Below are 23,751 nucleotides of genomic sequence, written 5' to 3' on the forward strand. Positions count from 1 at the left end.
CAGAGACAGGGGATAGAGGGGATAGAGATAAAAGACGTAGCAACAATCCTGGCACAAACAGCATTCTGGGAAGATGACAATTCTCTGAGAGTAAAGTGAGACCATTGATAGAGATGTGCAGCTCAGGAGGGTTTATTATGCAATTCATTTGAACAGATAACTATTGTTATGTTTACTTTGTTGTGGTGGTATACTTTTATACTGAGGTTACAGGAGGCATGTGGGTCCCCAAGGAATAGTGCAACACAATAATAAACTCTTACAGTGTCTTTAGTATAAACAGTATAGTATTAACTTATTATCTGAACAGTATTATTTCCTGTCTTCTTTACAAAGGATAATGTCATTAGAAGGATTAGCCAAGCAAATATTGCCGGGTGGAGGGGGGGGGTTGTTACTGTCCGGGCCAGGAGGCTCTGAGGTTGAGGAGGATTAAAACATCACAAGGGGCCAAACAGTAGACCCCCAGCTCATTGAGGGCCGACTCTGGGGGAGGGTCCCCTGCAGCCGCCCCCCCCCTCGCCTCCATCGACTCCTTCAGGAGGTTCCTCAGCAGGATGGCAGAGCCCGCACTGAGTCTCAGCAGGACGCACGCCTCCTTGACACTGTGTGGGGGGGGGGGGGGAGGAATGTTGGAGGGAATGTTACCAGTGCTTTTCTTTCCATTGGTTTTGTGAACATTTGTTCGTGATTGTACTGCAATGTAATTCACTTTTCATCATTTAAACAAGCTTTGCCGATACGAATAATGTCACGTCAAGCCATTAAATAATTTAACTGAGAGACCAGATGAAGTTCCTGTCCCACAGCTGGCTTCAAACTATATTATGTTAGCACATACATTTCTTAAACTGTGATGAAAGGAAACACAGAATTCTTCAACACACACTTACTGCTTAAAGAAGTTCTCAGGTCTTTTGCAGTAGTGGCCAAACAGAGGAAATAGGTTTCTGGTCATGTCGAACTGAAGCTGAGCGGCCCCCCCTTCACTGAAGTGATTAAACAGCACCACCTGACAGACAGACCGATATTATAATGGTATGGAGAGGAAACCACGTTGGCGGTTATAAAGCAACAAACACAACAACAGAAGCAGACAGGGGTTCACATTAGGGCTCTTCTTAAAGAGATTAACAATGTTTTTTTTGCGGGTGAGAGTAAACACGTCTCTTACTTCCTGGTAGAGAACGTTGTCCAGCCGCTCCGCCAGGCCCTGCCAGGCCAGCTGGAACAGAGAGAAACTCAGGACCTGATGGAGGTTCAACAGCCGGTCCCTCACGCAAAGCATCATGGGACAGGCCGAGCTGGACAGGGTCATGGTGGACTGGTCCTGCTGGGGCGGCAGGGACAACCACCTGGAGAGAAGACCGGGGGGGAATACATTTCAGAATGTTTATCTTCTTGTTTCCCTTTAAGGTCTTTGTTTTCGGCAGTAAGCATCTGGGCTAAGCCTAGTTCTTAAATCTCAAATCAACTCAATTCATTTTATTTTCTAAAAGACATAACATGACAAAAGACATAAATTGTTAAAAATCTATTCAAATAATGAGTGCACATTTACAACAAGTGCCCTGTATCAACATCTGGTTACATGCAATAGACATGTGAGAAGAAATGATGAAAGAAGCAAAGGAGAAATCAGGTGACAAACATGAGGTGTCAACAGGGATTGAGAACAAATAAACTTTCTAAAGAAATAAAAGTGATGGGAGAATGCTCCGTTGAAACAATTCAATGGACTGATGCTGTCCTTTGTAGATGGCCAGGTGAACATGTTCAGTAGTACCACAGGAGTCCACCAGAGGGCAGCAACAGACTACTAAACAGCTCAATGAGACCCTGAGGCCAAGAGAGTCACTTCTTCACTTAAATTAAATAGCTTTAGTAATAGACTAACTTTCATCACACATTTACTAGAACTCCTGTACCTAGTTAACATTATTATTATTACTGGGTGGCTGCCTTCTTAGTTTAACAATTGTAATACTGTAACAATAATAATGTAAGTAAGTATAATTGTACCTCTGTCCGTCCGATGTTATAAACTACAGGCCTGTCTCTCTCCTCCCGTTCCTGTCTAAAACACTTGAACGCGCTGTCTTTAAACAACTCTCCTGTTATCTCCATCAGAACAACCTTCTGGATCCGCACCAGTCTGGTTTCAAGGCAGGTCACTCCACAGAAACTGCCCTCCTTGCTGTCACTGAGGAACTGCACACTGCCAAAGCAGCCTCCCTCTCCTCTGTCATCATCCTTCTGGACCTGTCTGCTGCATTCGACACGGTGAACCATCAGATCCTCCTTCGCACTCTCCAAAAACTTGGAGTTTCAGGCTCTGCACTTTCCCTCCTCACCTCATACCTCAAAGACCGTACCTACAGGGTAACTTGGAGAGGGTCCGAGTCCGACCCTTGTCAATTAACTACAGGGGTCCCTCAGGGCTCTGTTCTTGGTCCCCTCCTCTTCTCCCTGTACACAAACTCGCTCGGATCTGTCATTAGCCCGCATGGTTTTTCAGACCACTGCTACGCTGACGACACCCAATTAGTGTCTCAGAGTCTCAACCTGATCTGAGTGTGATGCAGATCGTATAATAAAATATACAAAGATGGAGGGACGGAGAGACAATCCGCCCCAGACAAAAGCTGGAATTAAGCTTTTTCCAGAACCATGTCTCTAGCGTGGTGGACTACAGGTCAATAAACTATCCTCCCCCCCCCCCCACTGCAGCATACAGGGTTCCCATCCTTCCCATCCCGATGGTGAAGCATTAAATCAGGGTCTCTGGCTCTCACCGGTCCTGGCCGTACGGGCGGACCTTCTCTGTGATCTCCCTCATGGTCCACTCCAGCAGTCTGCCCATCATGTCTCCTTTCAGCCGGTCCAGCAGCGCCAGCAGACCCTCGAACAGAGAGCCCTCCAGAGAGGCCAGGCGACCCACCTCCAACACCCCCAGACCCCCCAGGACCCCCTCCTCCCCGAGGGACACCGCCGCCTGCTGCAGCTGCAGGAAGAACTGGAGAAAGAGTGAAAACATAAATATATACTCTGTGTCACCTATTAAACATTGTGATGGTCTGAAGGTCAACAATAACAGCACAGAGTATTAGATAATATAATGGAGAGTTGTTATTTTGAAAGCAAGATTTTGAGTAAGAAAAACATAAGGAGTAAAGAACGTTTTACATTTAATCCCAAGTTTTCCGTGAGAAATACAAATCTTTTTGTATGTGTTATGTTTATAAAAGAGAATGTAGGTCAGGACTTGGTGCCTGTAGATGAGTTTTTCTGGAGTGAATTAGCTTTCAAATGAAAAAAATGGATTTGGGTACAGATGCATTGTTGAGACACTTCCTACTGTGCTGTGGCAAATCAGCCGTTTTATTAGGTCCACTCACCACGTTGTCTCCCCAGTCTCCCAGGATGGTGGAAATGTAGTTCACAGCGTTAAGGATGGCACAATATCGAGCCCCCAGAGGGCAGCGGGACTCCTCCTTCATCACCTGGGAAGAAGAGAAAATAATTCCATCAACCATCTCTCAAAATGATTTCTCTCTCCGCCATTACTCTTAACAACAAATATATGTAATACATGCACAGGCAATAAGATAAAACTGGAGAAAGGCAACAAACAAACATGACATCGGAGACAACACCATGACACAACATTAAAGGTGGTTAAAAAATGTATTACTTTTCCATCTTACAATACTCTAAATATAAAACTAAGTTAAATTTACCAGCAGACAAAATGGACACGATTACTGTCACATGGCAGAAACAAGCTGGGAAATGTTACCAAGAAGGCTGGGAAACTCTGACTTGTTGTCCTAGTTAACTCTTCAAATAAATATTTCTTATTTAAGCCCAGGTGTCATACATACTATAACTTTCTTTCAACACTTGGGCTGTTCCTCCATTACTACCCTCGTCTCTCTGTCATCATTACCTGTGTGAGTCGTATGCGGAAGTCGTCCACCAGCTCTCTCTGGAGCCCCAGAAACTTGAGCTGTGCAGAAGGACAGGGCAGGGAGCGGTACCGCTCTGAGGGCAGAGGGGGACAAAACTAAGGCTTTTACTATAAATCCTTTAAATGTTCTTACAAAACACATTACTAGCATGTCGGTACTGAGCAACAACACTTGAAAAGCTGAGGATTATGGGTGTTACCAACCTGTTACTGACTATTCAGCTGTAAATATTTTACTTACTCAAAGGTCATGGTGGGATGAATTTGTTTAACTAGTTTTGCATGTGCCCTGATCCTTCGTTAAACTGTGTTAGGCCAGTCATTCTGTGTTCAATTACAATGCCATTTTAAGCTCTGCAGCGACTCCAGATTGGAAATGTGTCATTTCACATTATTCTATTATTGATTGTTCCTCCTTTCCAAAAGCTAAACTTTACTTTCTCTTTAAAAACAAGCACCTGCTGAGTTTCATGAATAGCTTAAATGCTTTTCCAATTAAAATATTCAACTGCCAGCCACTTAAAAAAGCTTTAACGTGTACCAGTGATGACCTGCAGAAGGGTCATGAAGGTCTCTGCACAGTCGGGAGCCTTCAGCTCGTCCATATCACTGATGTCTTTGTACTGAGAGCTCCACGCTCCCTCTGACGACAGCATGGCGTCCATCTTCTCCACCGCCACTGCACACAGGAGCTCAGAGTTATAACGTGCTGTCACTGTAACAAACAAACTTACAGAGACAGTGAAGGCTTCAATGTGAAGGCATGCAAGAGAAACAAGGTAATGCCGGCTGAGTAATTGATAAGCTAAGGGTAATTAGCACTAAACGTACTCTTCTTCTCCACAGTGAGCCACTTCTGCAGGATGGCGTCTTCCAGCAGGAGGTGCAGCAGGCCGGGCAGCACGGTGGGGAACGAGTGGTTTCCTCTCAGCTCCTTCTCAAACTGCAGCACCTCCTCCACCAGGTGGCAGAAGAGCGCGTCGTCGTATAGCAGCCGGGAAGCATCGCTGGCCACCTTCTCCTGGACCAGAGAGAGGAGGCCCCGACACAGCTCCACCTGCACACAGACAGCCATTACAGTGACTGATGAAGAACTCACTTAACCAACGTAGCCTGTCTGAGAACAGCGTACCATGGCACTGGTTGTGGCCCCGGCTCGGTCCAGGATAGGTTGGATCCGTTCCTCCATGAAGGTTTTGCTGTTCCCGATCCACATCAGAACCTGAGTGAGGTACCACTCTGGCTGGAAAACACACAGACAAAGGAGGAGTGTTATGGGTGTGACTTCAAATGTTCTGACTGATGAGAATGTTGTACTTTTTTTTCTGTAGGGACCAAAAGGGTTTCTGTAGGGTTTAAATGGGTTCATTAGGGAAATGTTTGAAAATAGGGTCTGTATTTTGACTAGACAGTTTATAATAGACTTATCACAGGAGCCTAGTATCAAATCCCAAAACTTGACACCTTCTCCAAAATGTATTTTAAATAGCACATCCAAAAATGTTTGAATAAAAAAGCCCAAAATGATGAACAAGGCTATGCTGCCATTATGTGTTTGCTATAAAAACTGCAGTAGCATTTGGTTATTACTACAATACATGTATGAAAAATAAATAGTACGTTTCTGTATCTAACCTTTCTAGGATGAAATGCTTACACTGAAATGTAATTTGAGTTGCGTCAAAACTTGACTTTAGTTTAGAGAAGTCTGTAACGCAAAGGCTGGTGTTGTGTTGTGTGTTGGGAGACCTTGCTGAGGGTGTTGGTCTGTCGGTTGCCGTAGAAGTGGTATCTGAACCTCTTGCTGAGCGGCAGCAACATGATCTGGATGGGCAGACAGAGGGGGGGGGGCCTGGGACGGAGGGGGGGCTGGAGAAGCAGGCTGGGTCGTGGGGAGACCCTGACAAGAGGCCAAAGCCCTCTGGGAAATGAGATCATCACTGCCAGGGGGTGTTAAAGGAATCAAACCATGGAGCACACACATCACTTCCTCTTTGGGAACAGGTTACATGTCATTCCGTTCTTATTAATAACCAGTGTTGTGAATTAGTTCATTAACACACTAATGACATGCTGAGCTTTATATACTGTCAAATGGAAAATGTGTGTATGTCAAAGAGAGCGACAGATTCACTTTTACAATGATAGCACATTCATTGGTCACACCTTTTTTTATACAACACAGTATATCCATACCCCATCCATCCCTGCCTACATTTTATTTCAAAAATATTCACTTACCACTTCATTTTTTAAACACTGAAACAGTTGAAGGGTTTGTTTTGTAATGTTTTATGCCACTGGGTGCTAATGTATACATGTTCATGTCACATTTATTTATGCAGCAAGTCTATAAAAACAATACATAGTCGCAATCCGTCGCATCAGGAGGGGTAAAACTCTACAGGGCAAAAGTATATTTTCACATATCAAACATCACATAATGAGCGTGGCATGACAAAGTGCGGTTGGGGGTTCCATTAATGCAATCTCATGAATGTCAACAAGTGAAATGTTAGCTTGTACACTCAAAAAGGCTCAATATGTTATGCCATTTTTTGCAGCTAATATTCTTCAAAAACATCAAGGTACTTCATGAATTGGATTATTTGTCAAGATACAAAAGACACCCTTGGACAAATACTTCTAGAAGTCTGTTACCCAAGGGACGCTTCCTCCGATGCTAATTAGCCGATGCTAATTAGCCGATGCAATGGAGGTGTGTATGAACTGGGTTTTTATGAATATAATGGAGCTGTGAAGGATACGAGTTCTGCAGGGCGAGCAGCTGGGAGACGAGCAGCTCCAGCTGGCTGCTGATCTCCTGACCGTTGGCAGTGGGAGTCAGGGTCTGGATGGGGGGGGCGATGAACGGCCAATGAAGCTGAATTAAGACTTTCTCAAAATCACTAGGAAGGAAAGAAGAGGAGGATGCATTAAAAACAAGATTATGATACAGGGATATCTTTATACTCTCTCGCAATTCAGCAATTATATCTTAAAATCGTCAAAAAACAATGTATATTGTGCAATTAAATGTTATATATTGTAGTGTATAGTGTGTACATTTGTACTTTAACTTAAAAGCTTATATACTTTTTTTAATATCATTTTGAAGTGGACATTTAACTTTTTATGATAACACTTTTTCTTGTATTTTGTTAATGTATCTTTTATTTATCTCATTTTAAAATGAAGCAACTATTAAGAAAACCCAAATCCCTTTAGGATAGATAAAGTATTCTGAACTTTTAGACACAAAGGGGGGGGGGCTAGGTTTACGTGGTCAGTCGGTCTTTGATGATCTTGTGCCAGAAGTGGAGTGTCTCTTGGAGGAAGCCCTGCAGGTGAGAGCATCCCGACTGGTTCAGTCCAGCGTCCAGAGCCGCCATGCTGTCCACCGCCCGGATGGCCTCCCACACACTGCTGGTCATCAGACACTGCTGGACTGCAGCGCTGCACACACACACACACACACACTGCTGCGTCAGCCCACAACACACACAGGGATATCAGCTTGTATTCCAAAAGAAATACTTGGATGTCAAAAGTCTAATAAAGTGTTCAATTATAGCATTATTTCAGAAAATTATAGATTTGACTAACTGTGTATAATATCCCAAATTGGAACCGTATGATTGGAACTCATGCAAGTATATTTAATACCTTACACCCTCAATACTTAACCTTTTAGGGTTGTTTATTCTTTCCATTATGTTGTCTATCTTCTCCTCTTTCTATCATGTCATACATTTTTTATCTTTGAGAAGAAAAATCTGTATCGTCCTCGGCTCAGGCTTGCTCACATTACCTGAGTTCCTCTATATGTTGGAGGCATCGTAGGTATTTCACATGTCTCTCTATTGTGTTGACTTTGTGTAGCGTTTGGTCAAGTTTATCCATCCAAGGCTGGGCATCCTGTAGGTGCTAGAAGATGGAGTAAAATACACATGGTTATACCTTTCAAGAATGGCACTCAAGAAGCCATTTAAGATTCTGCCCACAGCCAGGTTTAACATCCCAAGGAACTGATAGCTTTTGCAAAAATAAAATGCCCTACCTGGTGCAGTCTTTTGGAGATAAGTGCCTCTCTCTGCAGTAAATCCTCCACAGAACAGCTGGCCTCCTCAGCAGCAGACAGAGCTGCAGACACTTTAGGAGGCACCGAGCTGGCGTCGGTCAGGACCTGCAGGACACAAAGTACACTCACTGCTTATGTCTACATGAATGGACATGCATGTCAGCTGAAAAATAAGCTTGTAAATGTAATTGACTTTACAAACAAGGACGTGTTGGTGTAGTCTTCAACACACCTGTTCCTCCAGGACGCTGTTTTCCTCTCTCAGTTTCTCCAGCAAGAGGCCAACATTTTTCAGGGACTTCAGGTCACTGCCGACTTCTTTTTCCATGAAATCCAATAAATAGTCCTGCAGTGTGCCCGAATCTGCTGAAACAGAGTCCATACCTTGGCTGTTTGCGTAAACGGGCTTTAACAAAGTGTCTGTCAGTGAGTTCATGGTTTGCACTGTTGTTGTGGGCGCCGCCATCTTTTCTCTCTGGTGTCGTCAACAGACTGCCAGTTGAGTACAGGAGGGGGCGTTCGTTTCCACTTTGTGACCGTTTGTTACCCGAGCGGGCGGTCATAGTGTCAGACGGTGTTACGTGGCACTACAAACCCGATAAACCCAGTTTTTTTTGTAATCCTCGTGTGCTCTTAAATAAACAAAATGTGATACACGTGTCTTGTTACTTCCGTCTACTGAAACATGAGTTTATCTCAGTCACAATGTATCTACGGGGCACGCTGAGGTGGAAAACAAGCTCTCATTGGCTAACGTGGACAAAGAGAGTCTGAGATACGTCACAGTCTACACGTCTACATCAGTCTCTCTTTAGCCATATGAACCGAAAAGAACACTGGAAAATCTCCTGGGAATTATTGTTTATATTCCAAATTCAATTTTTATATATTATTTATTGAAGCCCACACGTATGTAAATGTATTACATGACAACAACAATGATCCAGGGATTCATTACTTGAATACCTCAATCAAACTAATTCTCTATCCATTGATAACTTGAGACCAATCATACATTTAAAATGGATTCTACATTATTTTCATTTGCATATTTAGCTAATTCACACATCAGTAAAAAATACAATAAACATTTTAGATTCATCTGATTATTTTGAGTAAGATAAGATAAGATTGACCTTTATCAGGGACGTGCACTGCACAGGTACGGGCTAATGTTGCCCGGGCAACGGCCCTTTTAAACTTTTTGGCTGACCTGCCCCTCTGGAGAGAGCGAAAGTATTTTTGTATGTTGTGGCCGAATAAACATGATAAGCCCACAATTAGTATTGTAGAGTCTCGCTGCGATAAAACACACCTTGTCAGCACTGTCATCTGCCCCCAGTCACGTGACTTTGTTTACAATCGGACAGCTGAAAAGCAAAGGGAAGCCCTCCGAGTCCGGGGCCTCATATGGCTATGGTGATCATGTGCCTACCTGGCTTTGGTGGCCAATCCTCGGGTCAATCTGTCCCCGGAAATGTTCCCGTTTTTAAATATGCTTAAATTGATTTTGAGTTTTCTCATGGCAGTTAGAGTATAGGGGACAAACCAGGGGACTTTACTTCCTCTTGACACCGTCGGTTATTTACAAAAAAATCACCTAAATATAGGCTACTTGTTATTGTGCTTCTGTCTTATATGTCTTAAATGATATGATGAATTGGAAATGGGGGACCCTGATGTAAACAAGACGAAAGTCTTTCTCTGGTCTGCATCCCCTTAACAATTGTATGTTTTGAGCTGTACTGTACTGTACCCAATATAGCCTACAAGCTGTTAATAAACTTTTCAATCAATCAATCAATCAATCAATCAATCAATCAATCAATCAATCAATCAATCAATCAATCTGTCTTTCTGTGTCTTGTCAATATGCTCCGTAAACTCCCTCACCCCTCTCTCTCTTTTCTTGATCGCCCTCTCTCACATACGGGAGAACACTTCATTGTCCCGCTTCATTGTAGGATTTCTGCCATGTCTCTACTTAGGTTGACCATCTCTGTTATTAAGTTATGGAATACTAAATAAATAAGTAGGCTAATTAGATAGGCTACCTTACCGTTATGCGCTCATAAAGAATGATAAGAATAAGAATAATGCGTATTGAACTGGTTTAATCAATTAGTGAGTTTATTTAAAGGTAGGGTATGTACATTTGAGAAACCGGCTCGAGATCGCTAGAATTTGAAAATACACGACCGGAAAAAATCTGCCTCTTATAGAGCCAACGCACACGAACGCGCACATGACCAATGAGGGCACGAGATAAGTTTGTGCCTATGGTTTGTGCACAGATGGAAGGCTGACAGCATGGGCGTCGCTGTCAGCCGACAGCGACGGCTGTCACACTTTGCTGACACACTTTGGCACAGAACTCATGATAAAGCAACCCGGTATCACGGCAAGACGTGAACATGTGACGATTTACCATGCTGGGAGACGTGAACATGTCACGGTTTCGTCCCCTTCAAACGTGACAGCTACACGGTATTGTTAACCCATGTTAACCAGTGGAGAAATAACCGGAAATACCAAGCAAATGCTACCCCGACGTAATGATTTATTTTGTAATAGTCACACTCGATTACAGCGATTTTCTTGTTGCCCCAGCTGGTCGACACCTCTTTTAGCATAAACAAAGGCTACATTAATGTATTAAATCGATGTTAATCCATGCGTGTGGATGTGGAATTAACGGACGTGACGTTGTGCGATTGAGTTGCCAAGCAACAGCTTCGGTTCATGTTAATTTACAAACTATTCAACTACAACCGTAGTTATATTTAAAAACATGTTAGAAGGCCTCACGAAATACTTTAATGCACATTAAAATGTAAATGTGAAGGAATGTGTGTATAACAAAATACATCGGTCATTAAACGAAACCGGAAACAGACGTAGGCAAGATCCTCAGCTCGATGATTGGATGGTTATCCGCAATGCATGCTGGGATTTGGTGTTTATGTGATGTGAAATCTGAAAACGTTTTTTAAAAATACAATAATACTTTATTCCGAGTGTGCTTGCTTTACTCTTTGAAAGTCATCACATAACGGCATTGTAATACACGGTTCGGCTGCATTAAATATGACATATCTGCCGTAGTTCTCTATTTATTGAGCCCTGCTGAGAAGACTTCTGGACAAACAGGAGAACTGCCGCCAAAACTGAACGTGACGTGGATCATAAATATATAAGCAATTAAACAACATCTTACATTTATTTTTCACACAATGCGTGCAGAGCTGATAGAAAGGGACACCTGGTGGTCAAAGCACGTTATTGAATTGTATTATTAGATATTAATAGGAGGATGTGCAAAACAGACAAACTAATAAGGCTTAATTTAAACATTAAAGAGTACTTTAGGTTAAGGTCTTATTTTGAATAAGAAAAAAGGTGTCCCTTTCTATCAGCTCTGCACGGTTATGGTTTAAATACAGCCTATCTACCAATTGGATCAAATATAAAAGTCAGCCGCATTAGTGTTGATACTGCAAGGAGACGCATTGTGTGAAAAGAAATGTAAGATGTTGTATAATTGCTTATATATTTATGATCCACGTCACGTTCAGTTTTGGCGGCAGTTCTCCTGTTTGTCCAGAAGTCTTCTCAGCAGGGCTCAATAAATAGAGAACTACGGCAGATATGTCATATTTAATGCAGCCGATCCGTGTATTACAATGCCGTTATGTGATGACTTTCAAAGAGTAAAGCAAGCACACTCGGAATAAAGTATTATTGTATTTTAAAAAAACGTTTTCAGATTTCACATCACATAAACACCAAATCCCAGCATGCATTGCGGATAACCATCCAATCATCGAGCTGAGGATCTTGCCTACGTCTGTTTCCGGTTTCGTTTAATGATCGATGTATTTTGTTATACACACATTCCTTCACATTTACATTTTAATGTGCATTAAAGTATTTCGTGAGGCCTTCTAACATGTTTTTAAATATAACTACGGTTGTAGTTGAATAGTTTGTAAATTAACATGAACCGAAGCTGTTGCTTGGCAACTCAATCGCACAACGTCACGTCCGTTAATTCCACATCCACACGCATGGATTAACATCGATTTAATACATTAATGTAGCCTTTGTTTATGCTAAAAGAGGTGTCGACCAGCTGGGGCAACAAGAAAATCGCTGTAATCGAGTGTGACTATTAAAAAATAAATCATTACGTCGGGGTAGCATTTGCTTGGTATTTCCGGTTATTTCTCCACTGGTTAACATGGGTTAACAATACCGTGTAGCTGTCACGTTTGAAGGGGACGAAACCGTGACATGTTCACGTCTCCCAGCATGGTAAATCGTCACATGTTCACGTCTTGCCGTGATACCGGGTTGCTTTATCTTGAGTTCTGTGCCAAAGTGTGTCAGCATTTTTCGCTCAGGGGTCATTTAGATGCTTCTTATGAGACTTTGTTTTGGTAAAAATGGTTTGTATCGTCAGTTAGCTGAGATTCTTCCTGTTAATCTGGTATAACACATTAATAGGTTCTTAAATATTAAGATGCCCTGAGACACAGTGTCGTGAAAAAAAAGACCCGCCGAAGGGGTCTTTGGGGCTTAACAGGTTAATAGTTACTAACATTAGATATGTTAATGAGATATGGACCGCAAAACAAAAACATTCCCTGTTTTTTAATTTTTTTTAATAAAAAGTTCTTACGTTTTCGGAGGGGCCCTTTTTCTAGTTTAGAGCAATAGCCTCTCCAAATGTCTGTGCACATCCCTGACCTTTATTAATCCCTGTGGGGAAATTCAGTAGTTCAGACAGCAACAGGGTAAGGATGAAAAGCAGGACAGCACAGATTCACACAGATTAATAACATCAAAGATCAAATGAAAGATACAAATAAAAATGATGGAAAACTTTGAAATAAGAAATGAATTTTAAAAAATGAGCATGTATACATATTGGGTCATATAAACTATGAAGTAAGAAATGAATGAAAATGAGTATGAGTGACAGGCAGTCATTGTATTTCACGATTTCTTTGTACAGTCAAACACTCTTCTTTGACTTCATTGTACAGTCAAACACTTACTTCTATATGGGTTGAGACCATGGTTGAGACCTTACATTACTTTGACAATATTTTTGTGATGAAAATGTTACAAGGGCATAAATAGTAGTGTAATGATTTATCCCAATAAACCAGTACCTCAAGGCTGACCAATGTCTCTCTTTTCTTTTAAATTGTTGCCGAGTTTATTTTTGTTAAAGGATTCAACACAGTTTTGTTTCTGAAAGATAAAAACCAAATTCAAACTATTACATTTCCCAGAAAAAGGAGAATCTGAATTAATTTGTATTAATTAAAATAATGCAGTAAAATGTATATAATGTGTCTTTAGAGTTGTCATGGTGGGTTAGGGTGAGGGTTAGGGTTAGGAATTTGCATCAAATTATTTCATTCTTAATTTGTAATCACAAATATTTTTCCTATATTAATAAATAGTTAGAAATCCATTTAGTTTGATATTGCTGATTAGACTATGAGGGGACCAACTTTCTAAAGAAACCCGATGATTAAAATAATGAGGAAGGTTCAGTTTGAGGTCAGTCATCACAGACGAAGCATGCGTCGTAGAAATGGAGTGAAAGGCCATCGCCTGTGAGGATTTTAAGCCGTGGGCATGCACGACTGTAACAATCACCCTGTTACTCTGCAGGTCAGTCTGAATATGACAACACAAGACCATCTGCCCAACAACACTATGTTCCAGACCGTGCAGCAGTCACGTTGTGTCTCAGCCTCTCGTCATCACTAAAACTTTCCTTGAGTGAAACACATGTGTCTATGTATTGATGTGTTTGCCCAAAACTAACCTTTTCTCTTTAGGGCAAGTGATACGCAGAATGAATCAGGTAGGACCCAAACGCAGATAGCACTTGATAACACCTTTATTTCCAGGATTTAATTATACTTGGACAGACAAAACACTCTACGGTGAACTAGGTCACAAACAAAAGAAGCACTAACACTGAACACAGGAAGAGACAAGATTAAATACAGGGAGGGGTAATCACAAGACGAGAAACAGCCGGGCAGGGGAGGAGAAACACAAGGGCCACAGGTGAACACAATCAGATAACTAGACACACCAGGGAAACTAACGACGGGAGGAAAAACACAGGGAAAAGGACCAGACAAAAACCCAGGAGGAAAACTTGACAGAGAGAACAGCAAAAACACCCAAACCTAGACATAGAAATGTGACATGACATGAGAATCGTGACAGAAACCCCTCCTCAAGGGACGGATTCTAGATGTCCCTAAACACCAAAATAAAAATCTAACAATATCCAGCAGGGTGGGTGGAAGGGGTCCGGAGGACGGGCCTTGGCTGACAGCCCAGGGCAAGGCAGATTTCGAAGAGGGGGTCTCGGGCGGACGGCCCGGGGGCAAGGCAGAGTTCGAGGAGGGGGTCTCGGGCGGACGGCCCGGGGGCAAGGCAGAGTTCGAGGAGGGGGTCTCGGGCGGACGGCCCGGGGGCAAGGCAGAGTTCGAGGAGGGGCGAAGACCACCGCAGTCGGCAGAACCTCCAACGGCACAGGACATAGGGTTGGCAGGACCCCGGTAGAAGAGTAGTCTGCGGGACCCCCAACGGAACAGGACACAGGGCCGGCAGGACCCCCCGGCAGAAGAGTAGTCAGCGGGACCTCCAACGGCACAGGACATAGGACTGGCAGGACCCCCGGCAGAAGAGTAGTCGGCGGGGCCTCCAACGGCACAGGACACAGGGTTGGCAGGACCCCCGGCAGAAGAGTAGTCGGCGGGGGCCTCCAACGGCACAGGACACAGGGTTGGCAGGACCCCCGGCAGAAGAGTAGTCGGCGGGGCCTCCAACGGCACAGGACTTAGGGTTGGCAGGACCCCCGGCAGAAGAGTAGTCGGCGGGGCCTCCAACGGGACAGGACACAGGGTTGGCAGGACCCCTGAGAGGAGAGTAGTCGGCAGGGCCTCCAACGGCACAGGACATAGGAATGGCAGGACCCCCGGCAGAAGAGTAGTCGGCGGGGCCTCCAACGGCACAGGACATAGAGATGGCAGGACCCCCGGCAGAAGAGTAGTCGGCGGGGCCTCCAACGGCACAGGACATAGAGTTGGCAGGACCCCCAGCGGAACCTCCAACGACACTTGAGTAGGGACTTGAGTGGGAACTCGAGAGAGGGCTTGAGAGGGAACTCGAGAGGAAACTTGAGAGGTGACTTGAGTGGAATCTCGAGAGGGAACTTGATCGGAGACTCGAGAGGTGACTCGAGAGGGGACTCGAGAGGAGACTCGAGAGGTGACTCGAGAGGGAACTCGAGAGGTGACTTGAGAAGTGTCTTGAATAGGAACTCGAGAGGTGACTCGAGAGGGGACTTGAGAAGAGACTTGAGAGGGGACTTGAGAAGAGACTTGAGAGGGGACTCGAGAGGGAACTTGAGAGGTAACTCGAGAGGAGATTTGAGAGGTAACTCGAGAGGAGACTTGAGAGGGAACTCGAGCGGTGACTTGAGAGGGAACTCGAGAGATGACTTGAGAGGGAACTCGAGAGGGGACTCGAGAAGAGACTTGAGAGGGGACCTGAGAGGGAACTCGAGAGGGGACTCGAGAAGAGACTCGAGAGGGGACCTGAGAGGGAACTCAAGAGGAGACTTGAGAGGGAACCCGAGAGGAGACTCGAGAAGAGACTCGAAAGGGGACCTGAGAGGAAACTTGAGAGGGGACTCGGGTAGGAACTTGAGAGGGGACTTGAGAGGGAACTCGAGAGGAGACTCGAGAGGGGACTTGAGGGGTGACTTGAGAGGTGACTCGAGAGGTAGCTCGAGAGGAGACTTGAGAGGGAACTGGAGAGGAGACTTGAGGGGGGACTTGAGAAGGAACTTGAGAGGGAAGTCGAGAGGAGACTTGAGAGGGGACTTGAGAGGGGTCTTGAGAAGGGTCTTGAGAAGGAACTTGTGTCGGTCAGTACGCCGACAGGACACGGGGAGCTGGCGTCGGCTGGAGAGCCAGCAGGAGACGAGATGCTGGAGTCGGCCGGTACGCCGACAAGACTCGGGGAGCTGGCGTCGGCTGGGGAGCCAGCAGGAGACGAGGTGCTGGAGTCGGCCGGTACGCCGACAAGACTCGGGGAGCTGGCGTCGGCTGGGAAGCCAGCCCTGTAGCCGAAACTGGAGTCGGGCCCATGGCTTCTGGGGCCGGTACTGAAGCCGGAACCATGGCTGCTGGGGCCGGAACTGAGGCCGGAACCATGGCTGTGTCGGCCGGTTCTGTTGCCGGAACCATGGCTTCTGGGGCCTGTACTGGAGCCCGAACCATGGCTGCTGGGGCCAGAAACAGGGCTGGAACCATGGTTGCTGGGGCCAGGACTGGGGCTGGAACCATGGCTCTTGGGGCTCGGGCTGCTGGCTTGGCCTTGCGACTCCTTCTCTTAGCAGCCGCCTGAATACTCCGTGGACCTCCATAAGCCAGACGAGTTCCAGAATACGACTCCTGGACAGGAGTAGGAACTGGGGCAGAAGCATGGGTTGATTTCAGACAGAACCCACCGAGGCGTAGGGTACCAGGTTGGGAATTGGGAGACAGGGAGCTAGCATGCCTGGGGCTAGCAGGCCGGGAATCACACACCGGGAGGATCTTTGAAATCCAGCCAGGTAAGAACTTCACCAAACCTGGTTTCTCTCTAGCCATCTGGCGCGCCTCCGACAACACAGCCTCTCGCTGCTGAACTCCGGGTGCTCTCTTCCATCGATCCGAGCAGTTAGCCAAAAAAAAGGAAAAATTCAATAATTCCAGCTCGAACGGATCTGCTGGGCCCATTTCTTGGTTGGTGCTTTCTGATACGCAGAGTGAAGCAGGTAGGTCCCAAACGCAGATAGCACTTGATAACAACTTTATTTCAAGGACTTAATTATACTTGGACAGACAAAACACTCTCCGGTGAACTAGGTCACAAACAAAAGAAGCACCAACACTGAACACAGGAAGAGACTAAATACAGGGAGGGGTAATCACAAGACGAGAAACAGCCGGGCAGGGGAGGAGAAACACAAGGGCCACAGGTGAACACAATCAGATAACTAGACACACCAGGGAAACTAACGACAGGAGGAAAAACACAGGGAAAAGGACCAGACAATAACTCAGGAGGAAAACATGACAGAGAGAACAGCAAAAACACCCAAACCTAGACATAGAAATGTGACATGACATGAGAATCGTGACAGCAAGAAAGTATTCTTATTGCAAACAGGTCTGTTTTGTGTGATAACAAGGTAACTTTATGCAATGTATGAGAAGATAGTTTGTATTCCCAATATTACCTACTGAAACCTTTAACCTTTGATAACAGAATCCAGTTAATGTCTATCCACACACACATTTTAGTAATATGTTTATAATACCAGTGAATGACTATACATATCTACTATCTACTTTCTACTATTTACTATCAGAGTAATTCAGTGAATGAAAGAGGACCAATGGACTATGCACACAAATGTGTGTAAGTGCGAGTTGGAGATGCTAACTAATTTGTACAGTGGTGACGTCAATGAACGACCTCTGACACATGCCGGATGTCGTGGTGTGTTTGGGTTCCCCTAAAAGGCTGTCTGTGTAAAAGTCTCTCCATTGTCGGGTCCATTACATTTCAAAGTTCTTCTTCCCTCAATGCATTTTTATGACAGTAACATGTGCTGTGTAGGATTCTCAATGAGATGACAGTATTAAAGGCAATGGGTAAATGAACCATTAGGTAAGGCTAGGATACGCAATGTCAATTGGTTTCTGCATCCAGCCTCAGGCCTCCGTCTAATGCTTTGTTTAGGGCAACACCTTGACAACTGTTGGTTACATCGCGATGATGCTGTGGATTTGGCACAAACATTCATGCTCCAAGACAATTCATTAATTTAGAATCAAAAACAAAAGAAAACCCAAAAATAAAATGAAAGTAAACGTTCCTACAAAAATAAAAAAGTCAACTGAGTCTAAAAAACTGACATTTCTTAAACACACAAATATTTGATATGAGGTTGTGATTGGTCCATGGTCAATGATTAGACGCATAAGCCTGGGCAAATAAACATGAACATGTGTACAGGTCCAAGGCCAACTTTGTACATTATGTATACCGAACTCTTATTTCCATCTCATTGGCTAAAATACAGCGCTTTAACTTTCATTTCATTTTTATGCAGATGACTCGCAAATCTACATGCCCCTGAAAATAAATTACCCAAACCCTCAGCAACGTCTGTCTGACTGTCTGCAGGACATCAGAGCCTGGATGGCCTTGAACTTTTTAAAATTCAATGAAAAAAAGACCGAGGTGATAATATTTGGACCCAGTGGTGACTCACCTCTTTACACTGGCTACCAGTCAGTTTTAGAATACAATTTAAAATGTTACTGTTCGCATACAAAGCCCTAAACGGTTTAGCCCCACAGATCTTTTAAAACCATACACACCCACACGGTCACTGAGGTCGGCTGACAGATTACTTCTGGTCGTCCCTAAATCGAGGTTGAAGCAGCGAGGAGACGGAGCCTTTGCTGTTGCAGCTCCAAAATTATGGAACGAATTGCCCCTCCAGGTTAGACTTGCTCCAACTCTGCCTGTTTTTAAATCTCGTTTAAAAACCCACTTCTTTTCCCTGGCATTTACAGGCCAGGTGACACTTGTGCTTTTAAATTTGGGTTTTTATCTTACTAGTGTTTTGTATTGTTTTTACGTCATGTAGGAGAGTTTCTCAGTCTGTGGCTTCTGATCTGGTTTCATTGTCTCGTGTTTTACATTTGTTTCATGTCCTGTCTGTTTTTTATGTATTTATGCTATGTTTTTATACAGTTGTTGATGTACGGCACTTTGTTCAACTCTGTTGTTTTTAAATGTGCTATAGAAATAAAATGGATTGGATTGGATTAAGTAGAGATTTGGTCATTCTAAGTGTCACCATTTTGTTTTTTTGAATTTTCTGTTCCCTCTTTTATTTTGTGATTGTTTGCCAGGATGACACCAAGAACAAGGACAGCAAATCCACAGGGAACACAAAGAAGGAAAACCAGCGAGGAGCAAACTATCACAAAAAGGCGGGATAGCTCTGAAGTGAAACAAGACACAGCAAGGAGAGGGTTTTACGAAATATAGCACAAAACCAAAAATGCAAGAAAACAGATCCTAACAGTAAGTGTCCTGTGGCTTTAGAAAGGTAATTTTCCGAGTAAAAAGCCAAACTGATCCATTTAACATTGTGACTATGAAGATGTAATCCTTGACAAAGTAAATAGTGGCTGTACGAAACACAACACCCTTCTGTACTTCACAATGTCTTTTTATAACAGTAAGGACAGATGATATGACACTAGTATGAACTCCTATTTTGAAAAAGTATCAAACAAATAATCTACAGCTTTGGAAAACAATTTATACTAAATGTGGGGGAAACTTCTGAAGCAATTGGAGACAGGACTCAGAGAGACACGAGGAGAGCTGGAGCTTTGATGGCAAACACTGACGGTTTATTTAGAGCTTCGGCCAGAGAATTCACAAGAAATGTCACGGGGTCGACCACACGGTTGAGATGCCACAATCAATTCTGAAGAACCCTTATGTAGTTTGACGTTTTAACTAGTTCAGAGTCTACATTCTTCAATAGATAGTGAGGCTGTGGCTCAGTGGATAGTGTGCTGGACTTTGAATCAGGGGATAGCAAGTTGGAGTCCCACTGCAGTCAGCATGTTGTTGTGTCCCTGGGCAAGACACTTCACCCCAAAATGCTCCTGTGGGGATTGTCCACAGTACTGAATGAGTCGCTTTGGGTAAAAGCGTCTAACGAATGACATGTAATGTAATAGACTAAACAGCTAAGGGACACTGAATCTCATTTGTTGTCGCTTATAACTCGGGGTCATCTACACACCCCGAGAAGGATGTGTTCCAGGTGTCCCAAAACAATAACTATCTCTGACAGAGAGTTACCCGGTCATAAACTGGAAACAACAGCAAAATGCTAGGGCAGCCCCTCCTTAAGGGAGATAGCATGCTGCCCAAGGCTGAGCATCATCGTCAGAGGGACGAAAGAGGACATGCAGGGCAAATTATTTCCTCACACTAAAAATAATAACTGTCTGATCAATAAAAAGAAATCCAAGTGATTACAAATCTGAGTCCTGTTTAACATACAATTCTGAAGTCATTTATCATATTTTCGACATGACATTGGTTTACTCATTTTCTGTAGCTGGGTGACATACAGATATTAATAATAGGTAGGACAGGAATTCCAGTGTGGCTGTTGGAATGACGTCCTAGGTTGATGATGCGATCGCTCTTCAAGACTGCCTGAGGTTACTCTATCATGATAGACACACACAGAAACACACACACATACAGGATGACAAGACAACCCCCCCCCTCTCTTTTTCTCTTTGATATGAAAGTGAAAAAGGGAAATGGTCAGTGAGGGACCCTCATATGAAGAAAAGCTTCTCCGCCATCAGCTCTGAGACGGGACGTCCTTCAGGATGCCTGGAACCATCAGATCAGGTAGTTATTTTGAATAAAGATTATTAGCTGTCTCTCTTTGCATGTCATCATATACTTTTCCTTTTCACCTTTCCATTTGTACTACTCCATTATGATTATATCTCTTTAACTCATTCTCTTTTAGAGTTTTCATCCTTGAAAAACACACTCCTTAGGACATCTCATACAAACATACACACTTTCTTTCAAAGGAAAAGACATGACTTTTTCTCAGTCTTCATGGTTTTATATTGTATCTTTTTTCTTCCCTTGGTCGTTCTCCTACAGTGTCTCTTGTGTGGGTGGTTTTGTTGGTGTGTCTGTCCAGCAGACGGACCAGCGTGGGTGCAGCACCCATCTGTACAAATGGCCAGGTTGGATGCCACGTCCTCTCTCTGGATAACCTGTTTGACCGGGTCATCCAACACTCAGCCAGGATGCACGGCATTTCAAGTGACCTTCACTCCGAGTTTGTAAGTCTCCTCATGCGTGCTCCTCATTGTCTGACAAAGCTTATCAAATTGTGTTTTAAACGTTTAAGTGATACGATGTTGTAACAGGATACTTAAGTCTCAATAGGACACTATATAAAATAAGTAGATGGCTTATTGGGTAAACCTAATGTAGTCCAATATAATAGTCCTCATTAAGGCTAATGTTCAGTTAAATAATTGTGTTGTATACTGAAAGAGATTGTATTATTCACCCTACCCTGATTAATATAAAAAGGATGGACAAAATAAGTAATCATAAATTAAGTTTACACACACATTCATTTTCAATAGCCATTTGTGATTATCATCAATTGCAAGCCATTCTACTATTCCATTCATCTATTTTTATTTTCTGTAGCCACATTTGACATTAAGATGACCTCTGACATGTTGCACTTGCATTCATGTTCGTCTTGTCAGGAGCAGTACTTCCTGCCCAGTAAGAATCAAATTGGCCGTGTGGGTCGCATCTGTCACACCTCTACCATCATCACGCCAAATGGCAAGGAGAACGCTCAGAGAATGGCGGTAAAGTAACCTTTATAAAAGCTATTTCCTGTAGTCGGCATGTGCTGTCCACATCATGTTTGCAGTTTTCCTTTCTCTTGATTTAGTCTCTTATAGAACACAGGGTTTTTCCCCAGTTAACCAAAAAGTATTGCTACCGATATACACTTAATTCTAACTGTCACGACTTCAAATATTCACTGATGCCTGTGCTGTTGTCCCTGCAGAGAGAGCAGCTGACGGAGGTGATTCTGAAGCTCCTGATTGCATGGAGGGATCCTTTGTGGCATTTCCATCAGAGCATGGCTCACCACCACGACTTCAACAACTTCAGCTCCAACAAAGCTCTCGAGATGAATGACATGGTGCATGAGCTACGCCAAGGTGTGGAGAAAGTGGCCGAGAAGGTACTGTATGTCTTGTAAAAGGGAGAAGATATGGGAGGTTGTTTACATTAGCAGTTAAAGTGTAGATGTCAACAGTTTAATTAAATGGTGCTCAAAATGCCATCATTTGTGTGGTTGTGCTTGGAGCGGTCTGGGTCTCAGGTTGTGATTCATGATGTCATGCGTCAAATCCAAACTGTACAGTTCACCCTCGGGTGACCTTTTGTTCAGACTAAACATTCAGCCTCAAGCAAGAAAGGAAGAGACCAAACGTTGGGCACACTGCCTGCCACATCTCTCACGCCAGAATAACCAACCGATAACATAACATAACGATGACATAACGTATGTCTTCAGATCACAATATAATAATCATTCTCGGGAAGTAACGAAATACATGTAACAGGAATATGACTACAATGAAAGGTAACTGTATTTCCTTACAGTTGCAGAAAGACGTAGTCATTATTGATATTTATTTTCTCTTGGATTTATTTGAATATTTGATATTATTGAAGTAATCAAAAGGAATTATGCTACCTGAAAGACGTGATGAATAGATTAGGTTAGTGGCTCCATTTTTTAACAGGTAATTAGTATTTGTGACGGAATACATTTGTATAAACTCAATGAGTAACATTGATTTTTTTGCAATCAACAACCAACTAACCAACCAATCAACAATATTGTATTACTCCCAGGGGTAAACTGTATGAGTATGCTTTGCTGTATTGATCTTTATTTTCTCTTGTATTTATTTGAATATTTGATATTGAAGTCGTGAAAAAGTAATGAAAGGTAATTAGGTTATTTTGAAGACGTGATGAATTGATTGATTACTTACTAAATTTTTCAAGGTAATTAGTATTTGTGATAGAATACATTTTTTATAGTAACCCTCCCAACCAAGGGTATAATATAAACTTAATGAGAAACATTGATGTTTTCAACTCAATCAATCAATCAACCAACTAATTAATGAATGAACATACTTTATGAGTGTGCTTTGCTGTCATTACATTGTATTGTTTATTTTGTGAGAACTATTTTAGAATTGTAATCCAAATGGGTGACAGGAATGAATAAATAGCGGGTGTTTCTATTATTTTGTAATCAATCAGGGTGAATAAAAAGCTGATGTGTGCATGTGCCCTCTCCAGATGCAGGTGCTGGGGATAATTAGTAACTCTGTCACCAGCCTGGCTTCTCCCGAGGTTTTGTTGCCATCGGACAGTGCCGATTGGCGGCTGATGAAAGACTATGACCTGCTCTACTGCTTTCGCCGAGACTCCAACAAGGTCCAGAACTACCTGAAGATCCTCAAGTGTCGCATAGTTCCCAATCATGGTTGCTAGGAGGCTGGGAAAACAATGTGTTTAACTTCAGGAATATCAACACGTTTGAATGGATATGCTTGTTTTTTATCTGCAGAATGTTTACTGATGTTCACGCCTATTATTAAACTGAGACCTAAAGACTCTGCCCGCCCTCCACTTCATGCCTGGTATTGTTATTTGAGTTATGTATGGACAGGATGGAATGGATGTTATGCTGGCATTGTTCTTAAATATATAAATACTATTTTAAAAAAAAGGTTTTATTTGTGTCTGTTCCACAGAGGCACTGGGAAAGAGATTTATGTTGTCACACTAAAATTGCAATACTCTGCATTTCTCAACCTGATACAACTATGACTGATACAACTATGATGCTCTGTTGACTGCTAGTTGATTGTTCAGCTAGCTTTTTTTTTTTAGAACGCTCCGTTATGTAATATGT

The 23,751-nt window shown here is 43.2% G+C and overlaps 2 protein-coding genes across 2 annotated transcripts; one reads left to right on the forward strand and one right to left on the reverse strand.

The window, feature by feature from the left end:
- Nucleotides 1–104: 104 nt before the first annotated feature.
- Nucleotides 105–8,570, reverse strand: rint1 (RAD50 interactor 1). Its single transcript, XM_034217632.1, is given in 16 exon segments — nt 105–605; nt 894–1,012; nt 1,175–1,355; nt 2,796–3,016; nt 3,399–3,503; nt 3,950–4,044; nt 4,512–4,649; nt 4,802–5,027; nt 5,103–5,213; nt 5,720–5,818; nt 5,820–5,910; nt 6,739–6,879; nt 7,253–7,426; nt 7,782–7,897; nt 8,031–8,156; nt 8,284–8,570. Coding segments are annotated over 16 exon segments (2,388 nt in total). The 5' UTR covers nt 8,518–8,570; the 3' UTR covers nt 105–394.
- A 9,970-nt stretch (nt 8,571–18,540) lies between these two features.
- Nucleotides 18,541–23,522, forward strand: prl2 (prolactin 2). The gene is made up of 7 exons (XM_034217703.1): nt 18,541–18,654; nt 19,070–19,244; nt 20,501–20,606; nt 20,874–21,058; nt 21,500–21,607; nt 21,814–21,993; nt 23,133–23,522. The coding sequence occupies exons 3-7, from the start codon at nt 20,585–20,587 to the stop codon at nt 23,325–23,327; spliced, it is 690 nt and encodes a 229-aa protein (XP_034073594.1). The 5' UTR covers nt 18,541–18,654; nt 19,070–19,244; nt 20,501–20,584; the 3' UTR covers nt 23,328–23,522.
- Nucleotides 23,523–23,751: the final 229 nt, after the last annotated feature.

This window comes from Gymnodraco acuticeps, unplaced genomic scaffold, assembly GCF_902827175.1.
Source record: "Gymnodraco acuticeps unplaced genomic scaffold, fGymAcu1.1, whole genome shotgun sequence".
Classification (NCBI taxonomy): Eukaryota; Metazoa; Chordata; class Actinopteri; order Perciformes; family Bathydraconidae; genus Gymnodraco; species Gymnodraco acuticeps.

Coding starts and splice junctions, on each gene's coding strand:
- prl2 (XM_034217703.1), top strand. CDS start 20,585: ATGCCTGGAACCATCAGATCAG. Junction 20,607..20,873: donor GCCTGGAACCATCAGATCAG/GTAGTTATTTTG, acceptor GTTCTCCTACAG/TGTCTCTTGTGTGGGTGGTT. Junction 21,994..23,132: donor TGGAGAAAGTGGCCGAGAAG/GTACTGTATGTC, acceptor TGCCCTCTCCAG/ATGCAGGTGCTGGGGATAAT.